Genomic DNA, 17,646 nt, shown 5'->3' with positions numbered 1-17,646 from the left:
TATTATGCTGATTATCTGGATGACAAAATTGTCTGTACACCAAACCTCCAAATCCCCATGACACACAGTTTACCCATGTAACAAGCCTGCACCGAAAATAAAAATTGAAAAGAAAAAACAAAAAGAATTTAGGAGACTACTATATACCAGCCATTGTGCTCAGTTCTTGAATTATGTTGTTTTTAATTCCCATAATAACAACAAGCTGCCCATGAGAAAACTGATATTTGAAGTTGTGTCATTAGCCAAAATTGTACAGTTAAAGTGTGGTGTATGTGGGACTCACACAGGAGGCCTTTCCATGAACTTTCCATCGTTTGAAAGCACAATGTCTTGAACTCATTACTGAGATGTCAATCATCAGTGTTGAACTAATCCTGTAGGGGAAATTCCAGATGACAGAGGAGGCCTTTTGGAAACTCAGCTACATAAATTTGTCTTTGTGCTTCCGTGTAAAACTTGCTCTGCAAAAGTATCCCTTAGTGAAGAGCTGCTGTTATTGGTATGAAAGAATAAATGCTTGTTAGGAAGCCTCAATCATCCTCAAAAATTAATTTACTGTCTCATTGGAATTGAATCCATTACATATGTTTGAAGGAAAGATTTTTAATGTAAATTTTGATTGTGGATATCAGTAGTTCAACTTGTTAGAAGTGCTGTTTCAAATAGTCGAACATCATTTTCAAAGTTTTTAAAGAGAAAGTGCAGATAACATAGCCTATTAAAATGTTTTATTACATGATTGTAGATTTTGACATTGGGAAACAAAAGAAAATATATGTGACAAGAAATACTGGAAATGAGTCTGAAATGGAACAGGTTCTTTGTTCTCTTCCTGAAACAAGAAAGGCTGTCAGTAGTGCAACTCTCTGGAGACGACAAATCTATGCGGTGGCAACACTTCGCTTCTTAAAGTTACGGCGTGAAAGGAGAGTTCTTTTGTGTTTGTGAGTATCAGATTACTTTATATCTATTTCGTCAATATATGAAAAAACATTCAAATATTAAGAAAATAAATATATTAATTTATTCATTCATTTAACAGTTTTTAAATATCTTTACCTATCCTACTGTTACTGAGGAAAATGTCACTGCCTCATGTGCTAGAAGTCAATACTATGACACTGGATTTTTGAGAAAAGATTTTTATTGCAAGCTGACTCACAAGGAGACAGGAGATCAGCTCAAATCTGTCTCCCTGTGCTGACTTTAAGGCAGTGATTTTATTAGAAAAGGTTTAGAGAGTGGATTCTGGAATTAAGCGTGATAGAAGAAAAGGAGAGGTCTGGAAAGTCCTCAGGCATGCACAGATATCTCTTCACGCCTCCTCATGTACCCTTGTGCAAATTCAAGTGCAGTTGGTATGAAATATATGGTGGAAATTCAGACTGTGAAGTCAGCAGGATGATTCTGGACAGACTGTAATTGGCCATATTGGTTCCAGCGGATTTCAGCCAGTTTTATTATCTTACAAGCTGAGGGAGTTTCAGTGTTTCAGCAAATTGTTTCTTGTTTTTTTGTTGTTGTTGTTCTTTCAATCTGACACCCTACAAACTCAATGATTTCTGCTAGTCATTGGTTTCTTTAACTCTTTGGGGCACAGTTTTACTGCTGTAGTAAACAAAATTGATAAGGCCTTTAAACTTATTCAATTATATCACAAATCTTTATTGAAGCCTGCTGTAGTACACTAGGCATTGTTCTAGGAGTTCGGTTATATTAGTGAATACAAATGGCACAGATTTCTACTCTCATGGTGTTTACATCTGGTTGGGTGGAAAAGATGAAAAATACTGAATATAAAACTAAATAACTTACATGCCAGGTTATACAAAATAGAGTAGAAAAGGGGATAGGAAGGGATGATAGGAGTTGGAGGTACATTACAATTCTAAATAGATTTGTTGGCGTTGGTCTTATTGAAATTGGTACATTTGAGCCAAGATTAGAAAATATGGACGGCTAATAACAGTTGAGAAACAAAAGCATCCATTGAATTTGGCAAATTGGAAATTATTAAAGGTTTTATCAAGAGGTCTGAAAGTAGGCAGCTCTTTTGCAGTGCTTGACTATGGAGGGGAATAGAAAGAGCAGAAGCTAAAAGGCAATATGAAGTCGGGAGGAAAGTTGATTTTATAATGAATGAGAGATACACGGAGGGTGGACAGTTTGGATTCATTACAATATTGACAAGGACTGACCTCTTTGTTAGGAGCAAAGATCTATTTTGTACTTCAACAGAATAAAAGAATGAGAGGATGACTGAATCTGTGGATGTTTTCTTTTCTTTTGGCAGCAATAAGATGAAGGAGTTTCTGTCCTATAGACTCCTTTTTTTTTTTTTTTTCTATGAAATATAAGGCTGATAGGGAGAAGAAGGTAGAGTCTGAAGTCTGATGGGAAAGTAGTCATTGCAGAGTGGACTCATATGCTTATTAGAGAAACAAAGATTGCCTGGAAACATTTCACTTGCAATTTGAATTTGTGGGATGCCTTCTAGATATAAAAATAGTGTTTTAAATGTTGCATTTAGTTTCATGAAAATTAAAATATTTGTAAACTAACAATTGAAGAAAGTTAAAATGTTACTTGCAATTGTGCACATAGCAAGCTTGAGGCTGCAGTGTATAATAGGGCTTCTTTCTCATCAAAAGTACCGAAGCAGGCAATTTGAGTCCCCTGTTATATCATAAAATCATATCCTGTGTTGTCCTGGTAAACCAGCATACTGACAGAGGATTGCCCCTGGGTTCCACCTTTTCTCTTGATGCTCTGTTACCCTTGAATATCTTCCAATGTGATACAAATTATGTAATTTTTTTGTGCCAATTCTCAGATTACTGCCACTGTATGTTTCATTTTATCAAACTAAACACCACACATGCATGTGGAATTTCCATAGTTAGCACTTATATAGCATCTTTGTGACTTAAATAATCAGAGGAAAATTGCTTCAGACTCATGTTATAATTTTGTTTTACTTAGGTCACTAGTACTTGGAGTTGCTTTTATCCCCATCATTCTAGAGAAGATAATGTATAAAGTAATTCGGGAAACTCATTGTTGGGAGTTTTCACCCAGTATGTATTTCCTTTCTCTGGAACAAATCCCAAAGACGCCTCTTACCAGCCTATTAATCATTAATAATACAGGTGAGAAACAGGGCTGAAATATAGTGTCAATTTTTTATTATCAAAGATCTTTGGAAAGCACATACCTGAGAAACAATTGAAAACAAAAATGGTGTCTGTCCAGCTTGCTCCATTTTCAAGTGAAGGAAACTGATGGGTTAATTTTCTTTTTAAATATTTTTTATTTTGTATTATCTTTATTTCAATAGGTTTGTGGGAAACAGGTGGTGTTTGGTTACATGTATAAGTTCTTTATTGGTGATTTCTGAGATTTTGGTGGACTCATCACCTGAGCAGTGTACACTGTACTCAATGTGTAGTCTTTTATCCCTCAACCCTGTCCCACCCTTTCCCGAGTCCCCAAAATCCATTGTATCATTCTTATGCCTTTGTGCTTTCATAGCTTAGCTCCCACTTATGAGTGAGAACATATGATGTTTGGTTTTCAATTCCTGAGCTACTTCACTTAGAATGATGGTCTCCAACTCCATCCAGGTTGCTGCAAATGTCATTATTTCATTTTGTTTTATGGATTAGTAGTATTCCAAGGTGTGTGTGTGTGTGTGTGTGTGTATGTTTATAACTTTTTTAATCCACTTATTGATTGATAGGCACTTGGGCTTGTTCCATATTTTCGCAGTTGTGAATTGTGCTGCTATAAACATGTGTGTGCAAGTATCTTTTTCATATAATGACTTCTTTTCCTCTTGATAGATACCCAGAAGTGGGATTGCTGGATCAATCGGTAGACTTACTTGTAGTTCTTTAAGGAATCTCTACATTGTTTTTCATAGTGGTTTTACTAGTTGACATTCCCACCAACAGTGTAAAAGTGTTCCCTTTTTATCACATCCATGCCAACATCTATTATTTTTTGATCCATCTTCAGGTCTCGCAGCCGTGTGTACCAGCACCTGTTCTGGTGGAGGTAGCAGGGAAGTGAAGTGGACTCTGTGAGGGTCCTTGGTTGTAGTTTTGTGTAGTGTGCTGGTATTGGTCAGCCTCCAGCCTGGAGGTGGCAATTTCAAGAGAGCATCAACTATGGTAGTATAGGGAGGATGCAAGCTTCCCCTAGGGTCGCCTGGATAAGTATTCAGGTTTCTCAGGTAGGGTGGGTCAGGGCGATAGAACTTCCAAGAGATTATGTCTACCAGAGTGGGTGGAGAAAGACCAGCAGGTGAGGGTAGGGTTAGGCATGTCTGAGCTTGGACCATACTTGGACGGGGCTTGCTGCAGCTCCTGTGGGGCGTGGCGGGTGGAGTTATGATCCCATGGAGATTATGGCTGCTTCTGCTGCATCGTATAGGTTGCCAGGGAAGTGGGGGAAAGCCGGCAGTGACAAGTCTCACCCAGTTCCCACACAGCCCACAAGGTGGTCTCAATGCCCCTACAACAGAACTGAGTTTGTTTCCAGGCAGCTGGTGAGCAGGACTGAGAATTCACCCCACGCTACAAGATTCCATTTGAGAAAGCAAGCAGGGCTCTCGGGTTATGTGCCTTCCCCCTGCCATGGCTTCTGTGCTCGTATCTGCACTCCCTGATGATGCCCTCCCCCAAGATTCTGTCCAGGAAACTATGCATTTGGTTGAAATTGTTACAAAATTCAGCTGGAAGTTTCCTTCTCCCTGTGGTCTTTCCCCAATTCCACTGGCAGCCCTCCCCAAGGACCCTTCTGAGACAAAGTCAAAAATGGCTTCCCTGGGGGCTGAGAGTGCCCACAGGGTTCTTCCCACTGCTTCCTCTCCCGCTATATTTCGCTTGGCTTTCTAAATTTATCGTAGCTCCAGGTAAGGTAAAATCCTCCCATGATCTGGACCTTCAGGTTCCCCAGTGAGGATGTGTGTTTGGGGGTGGACATTCCCCTTTCTCACCTGGGACATTCAGTTTTTCAGCTGTCTCATGGAGCCTGCAGCTGCAAGCCGCCTCTTTCAAAGGGTCTGTGGATTCTCTCCCTGATGGGTCATTTTAAATCCAGAGCTCCCTTGGTGGCAGGTGGTTGATTCAGATGTGGAGGCTGCATCATAGCTTGACTTCTCCCTCTGACCAATGTGACTTCCTTTCCATCTATGATGGAAGTCAAGTCACAAAACTTAATGGGCACAATGGCAAATATCAAGTTAACTTAATTTTGCAAAGATGTTTTGAATGGGTTACTAGTACTTTAAATATCACGGCAAGGTTAGTGCCATTTAAGGTTGATAGGATCACTAGGACAAGCCTGGGTGGTGAGGTATATTTTGCATGTATTATTCATAATTACAAACATTACACGGTTCTGGTAAAGTTTATAAAAGTCACTACTAGCAAATTTTCTTCCTGTGAGAATTGCTATCTTATTTTCATAAACTCTTTTCACCTGGTGAGAATTATAAGATAAACGAATATATTTCTGAAAAGAATAAAGGAGCCCGTCACTCTGAAGATGGTAAATGGAACTTAATGTCGTAGCATCAGAATGAATAGTATTGTACTCCTAAAGAGCAAGGCTCTTTACTAAGCTATTCTGGGTTTTTCTTAACAAGATTGGAAATCATTATTATTTTAAGGTTTGACTTTGATTTTCTTGCTTTTTTTTTTTTTTTTCCTGTTGCCTTCCTTCCACTACATTAGGATCGAATATTGAAGACCTCGTGCATTCACTGAAGCGTCAGGATATAGTTTTGGAAATAGATGACTTTAGAAACAGAAATGGCTCAGATGATCCCTCCTACAATGGGGCCATCATAGTGTCTGGTGACCAGAAGGTATGTTTGCTTCCATGCACTGTTTTATCATGAGTGGTTTTTTTTGTTTTGTTTTGTTTTTTTTGTTTTGTTTTGTTTTTTTGCCACATTCTAATACTTTGAACTATAGGAAATTTAAATATGTTTTCCAAATTGGCATCATATTAGAGGAGGCTTGAAACTTTCTTTGTCACATAAAATGTAAATATTTGACATCTTTTCATGTTAGTAAATGTTAATCCATTTCATTTACAAAACAAGTCACTTGAATTACAAAAATAATGCGTCCTTGTCCCAATTCAAAGAAGGCAGAAGCGTCAAAGAAAAATTAATAGTTTCCTCACTCTAATTCCACTCTGGTTATATACAAAGTATACAATAAATATATTTACTCTAAGAATTTAGAACTTATATTTGTGTACTTTTTTTAAGGATTACAGATTTTCAGTTGCATGTAATATCAAGAAATTGAATTGTTTTCCTGTTCTTATGGGAATTGTTAGCAATGCCCTTATTGGAATTTTTAACTTCACGGAGCTTATTCAAACGGAGAGCACCTCATTTTCTCATGTAAGTAGAGTATTGATTTATATAAGAGGCAACACAGCAGAGGGATAAAGGATGAGAGCTCTAGAGTCTACCACGTGAGTTCAAATCCTGCTTCTGCCACTTAACAGCAAGTTTGTTAGCTACTCCTTGCCTTTGTGTCTTCATCTGCAAAATAGGGAGTGTAATAGTACCTACTTTATAGAATTATTATGAAGATTAAATGAATTTACTGAGTACCTAGATCATAGCATGGCACATATATATATGTGTGTGTATATATATACACACACACATATATGTATAAATATATATACCAATTTAAATTTATTCAATAACTACTTCCCGAGTGTACTATTTTCTGGTACTTCTGGATGTTGAGAATACAGCATGAACAGAATAGACAAAAATCTCACCCACACGGAGCTTACATTCCTGTAAAGGAAAGAGGAAACATTCAAATACATGTTTGCTATTACTTATTCTGAAAGATCAAGAATCTTTCGAGTACTTTTATGTTTAGTCTAATTAAATTTTTAAAATTCAAAAGTTTTATGGAAAAATTTAAATATGTAATTCTTTACTTAGTAAATTAGATGTAACCTATCACTTCCTAAGCCTTATCTTGATCTATTTTTTTCATTACATTTATTAAGACTTGGTATTCTGTAGAGTTATGTTTTATGGCTGGCCTTAACCCTCGAGTTTAAAATCTTGTCTGATCAAGAATTACAGCCCAACATGGTATTAGAAGAGCCAAGATCCAAAAGGACACTGCAGAATTTAAAATAAAAGAGAAAAAAAAATCACAGGACTGTTGAAAACTCATAATTTTGACTTTGGTTTACCATATACAACTTGCTAGGTACTCAATGCATATTTACTGAAATCAATGAATGGATTTGCTTGGAAATGAAGAATACCAGAGATACCTTAAACCTAAATCCTTAATTTTATGTCAGATTGTCAGATTTCCCTGGAGAATTAGATGAATATAAGACATATACACTGATTAATGCAAATGCAAAAGTGTGAATGTGTGTATAGACACCCACATATGTATATGTATATCTCCACCACAAAGGGATTTATGATAAAATATAGTCCAATCCTAAAATTATGATTTTTTGACAGTTCTATTGTTCTTCATCATTTTAAATTCTGCAGTGCCTTTTTGGGTTTGGCTTCTTTATGTTTTACAACTTAGGATGTGAAGTGCAATTTTTGATCAGATGCAATTTGGTTATCCTTTCTAAATTGTCAAATAATTCCTAACTGATGTGTTTGATTATGATAGATAAAAAAGGGAAAAAATTATAGAAATCATGTGGATGTTAGTGAAAATATGCATAGTGGTTTTAGATAACGAAATTTTATTGGAAAATTGCATAATAAGAAATTAATACTGTATAATACAAACTCTAGTTTTCTGCAAATGAGATAGGGTGATTTAATTGTAAGTAGAGAAACTATCTAATATAAAACAATACACTGTCTCTCTAGATGGTAATAGCAATGTGCTACCAGTTCAGAGCAAAAATAAGAAAAATACAATCAAAACTTAGTTCTAGTAATTCCTCAAGAGTGAGATCTAATATAATTTCATCTATTTCCCAATACTTCCAGAGTTAATCGTGCCTGTATTTAGCCTTGTTTACTTTTAATACAGAATCAATGTTGTCTCGCCTTTTTTTTTTTTTTTAATTTTTTAGTCAGCCTCCTTCTAACTTCCTCCAGGACTTTTCAGCAGATGCTTTAATGTTTAAAGACCCTCCTAATTTATTTTTCAGTGGAACTGAGTTCAGACTGAGTTTGTCATTGTTTTTCAAATATGAACTTCTTGAGAGCAATAATTATACTTGACTTATTTCTAGCACTAAAGATGATGCATTGTACGGAGCAGAAGCTCTATAAGTGTTTGTTGAATGGATGAATGAGTGGGTAGACTGGATAACCAGTCATGCTGTGCACCGTTTATTACCATTATGGCACAGCTTTCTCTTCTGCAAGATGGGAACTGCAAGCAGATAATCTGTAACAGTCCTATTTAAAAAAATTTTTTATTTTAATACTTGCTTTTTCTACCTCATAAAGTAGATGTAACATCCAACTAAGATATTATTTTCAAAAGCGTTTAATGTATCACACAACCATGAGACATTATTATCATTACTGTGAAGCATGTTACAGTTAGTCTTTGTCAGACAAACTCTTCACTCCATTACTGTAAAGACATAAAAATTATCTTGCAGCTTTTAAGTAATATTATATGAAGAGTTTTTGGATTTTTCAGAATTAAATGTATTCTGGGTTTACTGAGTGCAAACCGCTGTAGTGCACCCTGCATTTAATAAAAAAAACTTTCCCTTTCTGTAGGGAAAGTAGGTCTGGCTGAGCGTGAGACAGCTCTGGAGGAAGAAAGACGGTATTTCGCGTTTTCCCCTCAATAGTAGCAGGAAGCTTGCCGGGGCCTCTGGGCGCTGCCAAAGAGAATTCCATAGAGAATATCAAGATAAAGAAATTCTGTGGCCCGGCGCGGTGGCGCACGCCTGTAATCCCAACACTTTGGGAGGCCGAGGCGGGCGGATCACGAGGTCAGGAGATCGAGACCATGGTGAAACCCCGTCCCTACTAAAAATACAAAAATTAGCCGGGAGCGGTGGCGGGCGCCTGTAGTCCCAGCTACTTGGGAGACTGAGACAGGAGAATGGCGTGAACCCGGGAGGCGGAGCTTGCAGTAAACCGAGATTGCGCCACTGCACTCCAAAGAAAAGAAATTCTGCTCCTGCAGAAAGTAGCCTGGGTTGACCCTCCTTATCACCTGCAGTCTGATAGAGGGTACCTTTCCTTTTGACTCTTCTGCTTCTGCTTCTTCCTTCTTCCTTCTTCCTTTCTTTTTCCCAGTGTTTTGGGGAATGTTATGTTAATCCTTAGATGGAGTAAATAGAAATGGAGCTGAGGAAGGAAGTTACTGTGGAGGCTTTTGCTTCAGATGCAATGAGACACACATTTATCTTTTCCAAGTAGACTTTCACCCTGCACAGAGCTGAATGGGTATCAAGTGGCCAGTGGGCCCCATAGGGACCCACAAGTTACCTGAGTTTAGTTTCCAAATCTGCTTACTAAGATTATTACTCATGAACTCACAGAATATTTGTCTTAGCATATTACCTCCAAACATCAAATACATTCATTGTTGATTGCTCCAACATGTTAGGTAGGTCTCTTACATGGGGTTCTTATTCTTCCCTTTTGACGAGGTTCAGATAGAGCTCTCTCTCTTTCTTTTTTTCTTTTTTCTTTTTTTTTGAGATGGAGTTTTGCTCTTGTCACCCAAGCTGGAGTGCAATGGTGTGATCTTGACTCACTGCAACCTCCGCTTCCGGGGTTCAACAGATAGAGCTCTTTAATTTACTTTTTTGCTAAACCGAATCAGAAGACAGAGGAGACAATGCATAGATACATAACCTTCTTCTCTTGCAATGTATATCAATCTAGACAAAATTAATGTTAGGAGGGCTTGTCAAGGAAGCAATTTGGATATTAAATTGTCTCCTGTGGATCCAGGGAAGCTGAGTTCTCTCTTAGTCCCTTATGAATAACTTTAAAAATATTCAAATGGAAATTATGTTTCTTTAGGAAAGTTAAGAATTTCAGTCTTTTTCTAGTTGTTGCATTTTTGCCAGAAACAGGTATTTTCTTTTGAAAGAAAACCATAATTATTCATTCTTTTACTCATGCATAGCCAAACAAAATAATCAATTATAGTAAGAATAGGGATTAGTATAGTATATTTTATTGCTCACCCACTGTGGAGGATAATTTATTTTTATTTTCAGTCATAATTTCCCTTTTACTCAGATTTAATAACTTCCTTTCTCAGGGACACCTCGAATCTTGGGGCTGATTTATATCCCAGCAGAAATCATAGACTGGAGGTGCTTCCACTTTAACATACACTAGTATCACCTGCTGGGCTTGTTACAACAGATTCCTGGACACCATCCCCAGAGATTCTGATTTAGTGAGGTCTGAGAACTTGCATTTCCAGTGAGTACCCAGGTGACGTTGATGCTGCTGGTCTGGGACCACACTTAGAGAACCACTAGCATAGAAGAGTCACTAGCTCCACAATTCTGTGAGGCTCACGTTCCTCTCTATTTGGCTGTACATTGCCTCTGATTGCTGCAGGTGTTCTTCTAAAGCTGTCATGACTTCTTTTAATAACCTCATTTTCACACTATTTTAAAATTATGCCATTTTTATTTCTTATTATCCTTCTAGACTTTGAAATGTGTGCTTCACTAAGCTATCATCTGTTCCTTAGCTACTTGTTGGTTCTTGCCTGATATTGCTTCCTGGTCTGTTTTCAATTCTAGTGCTTTCGTCCTTGCTTTCATCTTAAAATCGACTCTTCTTAGTTATTGAACACCTCCCACATAGCAAATGCTACATGTAGCAAATAAAAATATTATTATTTCACTATATACATATATATACACATATATATATATATATATATATATATATTTTTTTTTTTTTTTTGAGATAGAGTCTCACTCTGTCACCCAGGCTGGCTTGCAGTGGCAAGATCTCGGCTCACTGAAACCTCTGCCTCCTGGGTTCAAGTGATTCTCCTGCCTCAGCTTCCCAAGTAGCTGGAATTACAGGCATGCACCACCATGCCCAGCTAATTTTTTTGTATTTTTAGTAGAGATGGGGTTTCACCACGTTGGCCAGGCTGGTCTCAAACTCCTGACCTCAGGTGATCCACCCACCTCAGCCTCTCAAAGTGCTGGGATTACAGGTGTGAGACACTGCATCTGGCCTCACTATACATTATTTCATTTAGTCCTCACTAATGCCTCTGAAGTTGGTATACTTAAGTTGCAAATAGAAATATACTAAGGAATGTAATTGGACATTCACAAGTCAAGTTCTAATATGGCATTGGAATCTGAATGATGAAGGATTCCAATGCCTATATTAGAACTCTGCCTAATAATGACTTTCATTGGTTAGCTCTGACCTTCTGTGTATCTGGACCTCCGATCTTCCTATCATATATTAATATTCAAATGCCAGTCAAGGACCAACGGAAACTAACAAAAGTGTCTGGACCAGCATACAGGAAGAGGAGTAAGTGACAAAAAGAAAAACTCATGTGAATTTCATAGAATAGTAGCATTAAATGGCAGATTGAAAGAAGTGTAAAAAAGAATTATGCATGTAAGAAGACAATTTTGTAGCTTAGGAAATTGAAACAGTAACAAAACTGATAGAAATGGGGAAGTGGAAGAGGAAAATTTATTTGGAGGAGATGCTAGTATTAGTTTTTGACTTAGTATATTAGATAAAGCAGAGTATACCCAAATAGATACTTTCTGTGGAATATTTTAAAAGCAAGGAACCCAGAGAAGTAGATGGAGATGATGCATACTTTGGGAATCATTAGGATGAAGTAGAGGATACGCAGAAGAGAGATGGGGGAGCAAAGAAAAGCAGAGATTTAGGGTAGCAAATTAAGCTGTACCCCCAAGTAGAGAGTACAGGATATAAAGGAGGAAAAATGTATCTATTTAGTTGGACCCAAACTGCTTGTACACTCTAAGTACAGTAGTCCCCCTTATCCATGATTTTGCTTTCTGTGGTTTCAGTTACCGTTGGTCAACCATGGTTGAAAAATATTAAATAGAAAATTCTAGAAATAAACAATTTATCAGTTTTAAATTGCACACGGTTCTGAGTAGCACAATGATTTCTTGTCCCATTCTCAGAAAGGAAAATAGATATGTGCATCAACCAATGACATTGGCTCATTTGACATCAGGCAACAGGATCAACAAGATGGGAAATACTACTTCCCAGGGGTAATACTGGGAAGCAGGGATATGGAGTCTCAAGTGTTCCCCTTCCCTTACACTGATGATTGTGCATTTGTTTAGCCCCTGGTAATCTGGTTCTTCCCACGTCTTTACTAATACTCTTAGAACAACCTTTTCATTGCTGCTTTTTTGCCCTTCCAGATGCACCTGCATTTATGACAAAAACTTATCTTTTCTGCACTCCTTTTCTTTGGTTTTTTTTTTTTTTTTTTTTTTTGGCATAATAATAAATTACAGCATCTGGAAAAAAACTTAAAGACCCCTCAATGCCTTGACAATTGTTTAATTTAAACAATTCTAGAAGTCAAATTATTTAGGCAGGGAAGATTTGCTCTCTTCTAATTACATCTTGCATGTAGGTAGACATAATGCCTAAGCATAAGTCCAGCTTCACAACAGTTACTATTAGAGGCCAACTTGGAAATAGGGAACTGGAACAAATGACAACTTAACTCAGTGCTTCAGAGATGATAACTGTAGCTCCCTAAAGTATCAGATGCAAATGTAAAAGAGAAACTGCTCATGCCCTGTAAGTACAGTAGACCCCCTTCACAGTGATTTTGCTTTCTGATGTTTCATTTACCTTTGGTGAACTGTGGTTCTAGAATATTAAACGGAAAATTCCAGAAATAAACAATTCATATGTTTTAAATTGCTTGCTGTTTTGAGTAGCACGATGAAATCTTGCCCTTCCTGCTTCACACCCAGGAAGTGAATCATCCCTTTGTTTGGTGTGTCCCCACTGTATATGTTACCCATTAGTCACTTAGTAGCCATTTCAGTTATCAGATTAAAAAACCATAATATGTATAGGGTTTGGTACTATTGAGGTTTCAGGCATTCACTTGGAGTCTCAGAATATATCCCCTGTGGAAACAGGAGACTACCGTATATACATATAAAATTGAGATTTTGAATTTCTTTTATATCATCCTGTTCCTGGGAATGGAACCTGCCACTAAGGTTAACAAAACATGTTTGCTTGTCTCTTTGCTTCTTAAATCAGGTGAATGCTTCCAGAGTTTTTCATTATTTCCCAGAAGCGTATTGTATAATGTTTGTATAATTTGTAACAATTGCAACAACTTACTGATGTGTTTTCATCTTTCAGGATGACATAGTGCTGGATCTTGGTTTTATAGATGGGTCCATATTTTTGTTGTTAATCACAAACTGCATTTCTCCTTTTATCGGCATGAGCAGCATCAGCGATTATAAAGTAAGAGAGAGAGGAAATTAGAGAGATTGAGATTGATTTTATCTGACTTTAGTAATTGGAATTTTATTGTTTTATACACACAGGGTTGTACTTTGGTTAATGTGTTTACACATACATTAAAATCTAATATCATTATAGATTGTAGTAAACACATGATTTCAAAGAGGTAGAAAGTTTACCATTTAGCACAATAAAATTGCCTCAGCTGTAAGGGAAACCATGCTAAATAAACTTCAGGGATGAAGATGTGGTACTGTTTGATCCATGCAGTTATTTCACAGTTCCAAAGGGAATTTAGATTTTTAACTATGGCATGAAATGTCAGACATACAATGTTTCCAATTATTTAACTATGCTTTAATAAACTGGACTTTAAAAATGTATAGTGTAGTCATCTTCATTAATCTGTACCAATGGGTAAAAGAACTTTAAAAATAGCTGAGACTTTCATGTTAAACCAATAACTACACATTTCCATTGGGGATGCTAGACACTTAGGAGGATGCTTTTTGTCACACAGACTATACCACACTATATCTAAAATTTATTAAACATTTTTTTTTTTTTACATAACCATAAAATCTTTTCAAACTAAGATCCCTTCCTCTATCCCTTCTATTTCTTTGTCAGAAAAAAGTTCAATCCCAGTTATGGATTTCAGGCCTCTGGCCTTCAGCATACTGGTGTGGACAGGCTCTGGTGGACATTCCATTATACTTCTTGATTCTCCTTTCAATACATTTAATTTACTACTTCATCTTTCTGGGATTCCAGCTTTCATGGGAACTCGTGTTTGTTTTGGTAAGTGATCACTTTTTCCCCAGGCCAATTATGATAGTAGAATCAAAATGAAAATTCATTTTCATGAATGTTTTCTCATTAGCAAAAGGCATGTAATATGCAAGAAAATAAGAACATTGCCTTAGATAGCTTTATGACATGATTCTCTCCTCTCCTCTTTCCCTCTATGACCTGCCATTTCTAATCTTGCCATTGATCCTTATTCTTTGCAGGTGGTATGCATAATTGGTTGTGCAGCTTCTCTTATATTCCTCACATACGTGCTTTCATTCATCTTTCGCAAGTGGAGAAAAAAAAATGGCTTTTGGCCTTTTGGCTTTTTTATTGTAAGTATATATACATGCATGCACATTTATATTAAATTTTCTTAAGGTTTTTTAAAATGCAAATTTAAGTATAAGTACTTTGCCTAGAAGAGAATGGTTTTTTGTTTTTCTTTTGTACTTTCATTATTGTTGTACCATGTTTATGGGTTCAGAATGTTTTGTTCATTTTATTTCCTTTATTTTCCATGTGTTCTTTGAGGTTTCTCTTTCAGAACTCTGTTTCTTTGGAAAGAAGTAAAATATTTGCAGAAACCATGGCATGTCACAGCTGAAAGACTAGATCATTTGGGACGGTTTCTTCATTTTACAGAGTGGGAAAAACTGAAAAGAATCAGACTTAAACCCAGGCCGCTCAACTCAGTGAGGTTTTTCTCTTAAATAATTCTCCTTACTTAAAAACAAACAAGCAAGCATGATAGGTGGCTATATAGACTAATAAAATAAATAAGAAACTGTTTTCTTAATAATTTACTTATTACTTCAGGCATATGCTACTGCATCTCCTTCCCTATCACTAGCTGATATCTTCTTGAGCAGTTACTTATAGCTTTCTGACCATTTCAAACTTTCCAATTTGTTAAGTACAATTCACTTAAAGAACTAAAAAAAAAATCTAAAAGATTGGTCAATTCAAATCATAACTTTCTTAAGCAGTATAAAACTCTCCCCCCAGGCTCATCTTAGGCATGCCCTTAGTTTGGAGATCAGCAGTGAGAAAGCAAGGTCTACACTTTGACTCTGTTTTTTATTTTCTTCTGGATTTTCCTTTCTCTTTCTGTGGACAGGGTGGAGGGATTAGGGTAAAGGGACCAAAGTTTAACTTCACTGGAGCTGTTACAGTTACATTGGTTGACCTTTGTGAGTAGTATGTAAAAGTTGGATTTAGTATAAACAGGAATACCACAAATACAACCAGTTATAGAATTCAGTATGCCAGCAGAAATCCTAAAGGCTACTAAATTGCTTCTAAGCTTCCAAATCTCATCCCTGTGACAGCTAATCACATAATTCCTTGGGCCAGTTTTATCAGTGGCTGTCCTGCAATGGTCAAATGTCATAACCAAGAGTCATGTCTTCTAAACCATCGGTATTAGTCATTGATCTTTACTTTTTTTCTCTTCTAATTCCATTATAAAGGTAGGCTTGTCAGTTTCACTTTTTAATTTAATCCAATTTTGCTTTGTATATTTTGAGACTATTTTGTTTGGTGCATTGAAGTCTGGAATTCTTATACACCAACCCTATTTATTCTTACGGTTTTTGGTCATAAAGTCAAATGTATCTCATATTAATATAGGTACACCAGATTTCTTTTGTTCAGTATTTGCTTGATAAATCTTTTTTGCCACGTGTGTTTACTTTTAACTTTCATTGTTGTTATGCTTTAATGCCTGTCTCTTGTAAAAGAAATATAGTTGGATTTTATTTGTTTTTTAATTCAGTCTGACAACCTGCTTTTAATTTAGTGAGTTTATTGTGATTTTTGATATTCTTGAAGTTACACTATTTTACTTTTTGCTTTGTGTGTGTGATTTCTCTTCTTCCCTTTTTTGTTTGTTTGATTTTGTTTTTATTCCACATTTTTCTTTTTTCTGGTTTGAAAGTCAAAATCTATATTTTATTACTTTGTATTAATTTGCTAGGACTGCCAAAGTAAAGTACTACAGACTAGGAGGCTTAAGGAACAGAATTATTTTCTCACAATTCTAGAGGTCAGAACTCCAAGGTCAAGTTATCGGCAAGGTCGATTTTTTCTGAGGCCTCTCCCATTGGCTTATAGAGGGCCATCTTCTTCCAGTGTCTTCTCATGGTCTTCCCTTCAGATGTGTCCCTGTCCTAATCTCCCCTTCTTACAAGGACAATAGCCATGTTGGGTTAGGGACTCCTGCAATGGCATCCTTTAAACTTAATTACCCATTTAGAGACTATTTCTAAATATAGTCATGTTCTGAGCTACTGGGGGTTAAAATTTAAACATATATATTTTGGGGAGGCAAAACTCAGCCCATAACACCCCTGAAAATTTTTTTACATGGTAAACTTAACAAAGCCTAAAGTTAATAAATATCCTACTTCCAACACCATATTTTGGGGATTTTATTATTAATAATTTCTTACCCTACTTACATGCTGTTGTCTAGTGTTTTGGTTTTCTTTTTTTAATCCCTCAAATAAGCATTTTTATTAACATTTTAAGAACTTAAAAAAGATTTGTGTACATTTTAAATCAATCCATTTGTTCACTAATCATAATAGGATTTTAGTCTTTTTTTCCTCCCTTTTGAGATCAATCATTTTTTTTTTTTTTTTGGCTTCCCAAAATGCATCATTTATATATTTTTTCACCCTCATTCTTAAAACATAATTTAGCTGCTTATACATTTCTAGGTTGACAATCCTTTTCTCTTACCACTTCGAAAATTCACTCTTTTATTGCTTACATTTTAACTGTTCAGATGTCTGCTATCAGTCAGTTGCTATCCTTCACAGGGGCTCTCTCACTGACTAACCTTTGACTTTAGCTTTCATTACAATGTTTCTAGGTGTGATTTTCTATTTATCTTTATTTTTGTATAAATTCTGCTGCCTGGAATTCATTTCTGTCTTCGGTTTAGGAAAATTCTCAGCCAAAACCACTTCAAATATTGCCTCTGTGACTTTAAGTCTCTACTGAGATAATATTAGCTTTTCATACTATTCTCTACATCTATTAGCACTTCATTCAAATTTTCCATGTCCTTGTCTTTGCTGCCTTCTGGGGAAAGCTTCAGAAATTTCTTCCAATTCACTTGTTTTAAATTCATCTGCATCTAAATTATATTTACTCATTGACTACTTAAAATTTCCATTTTGTTTTCCAAAACTCTTTTTGGTTCTATTTAAAATATGCTTAGTTATTTCTCATAATCTTTTGTTACTTGCTATTATTTTATATTTCGTATTTGATTTATTTCAACACTTCATTGAAAACAATATTTCTACTTGTTGACAATTCTAGTCTCAAAAGTCATCTAG

At 36.2% G+C, this 17,646-nt stretch overlaps 1 protein-coding gene across 7 annotated transcripts in view; it reads left to right on the top strand.

The window, feature by feature from the left end:
• ABCA10 (ATP binding cassette subfamily A member 10) overlaps window positions 1-17,646 on the top strand; it is an 83,942-nt gene that overhangs the window by 41,267 nt on the left and 25,029 nt on the right. For 6 of the 7 annotated variants that reach the window (XR_004179487.1, XM_017950916.3, XM_009191087.4 and 3 more), the window contains 7 exons: window positions 749-947; window positions 2,986-3,152; window positions 5,742-5,875; window positions 6,287-6,424; window positions 13,397-13,504; window positions 14,135-14,305; window positions 14,518-14,631. Coding sequence is in view for 6 of the 7 variants with exons in the window: in XM_017950916.3 (XP_017806405.2) it covers window positions 749-947; window positions 2,986-3,152; window positions 5,742-5,875; window positions 6,287-6,424; window positions 13,397-13,504; window positions 14,135-14,305; window positions 14,518-14,631 (1,031 nt within the window). In the remaining variant the exon portion in view is untranslated. The remainder of the gene's footprint in view (window positions 1-748; window positions 948-2,985; window positions 3,153-5,741; window positions 5,876-6,286; window positions 6,425-13,396; window positions 13,505-14,134; window positions 14,306-14,517; window positions 14,632-17,646) is intronic. The other variant, XM_031657732.1, reaches the window with a different exon arrangement.

This window comes from Papio anubis, chromosome 17 (assembly GCF_008728515.1).
Source record: "Papio anubis isolate 15944 chromosome 17, Panubis1.0, whole genome shotgun sequence".
Classification (NCBI taxonomy): domain Eukaryota; kingdom Metazoa; phylum Chordata; class Mammalia; order Primates; family Cercopithecidae; genus Papio; species Papio anubis.
This window is presented reverse-complemented; position numbering and strand designations above follow the sequence as displayed.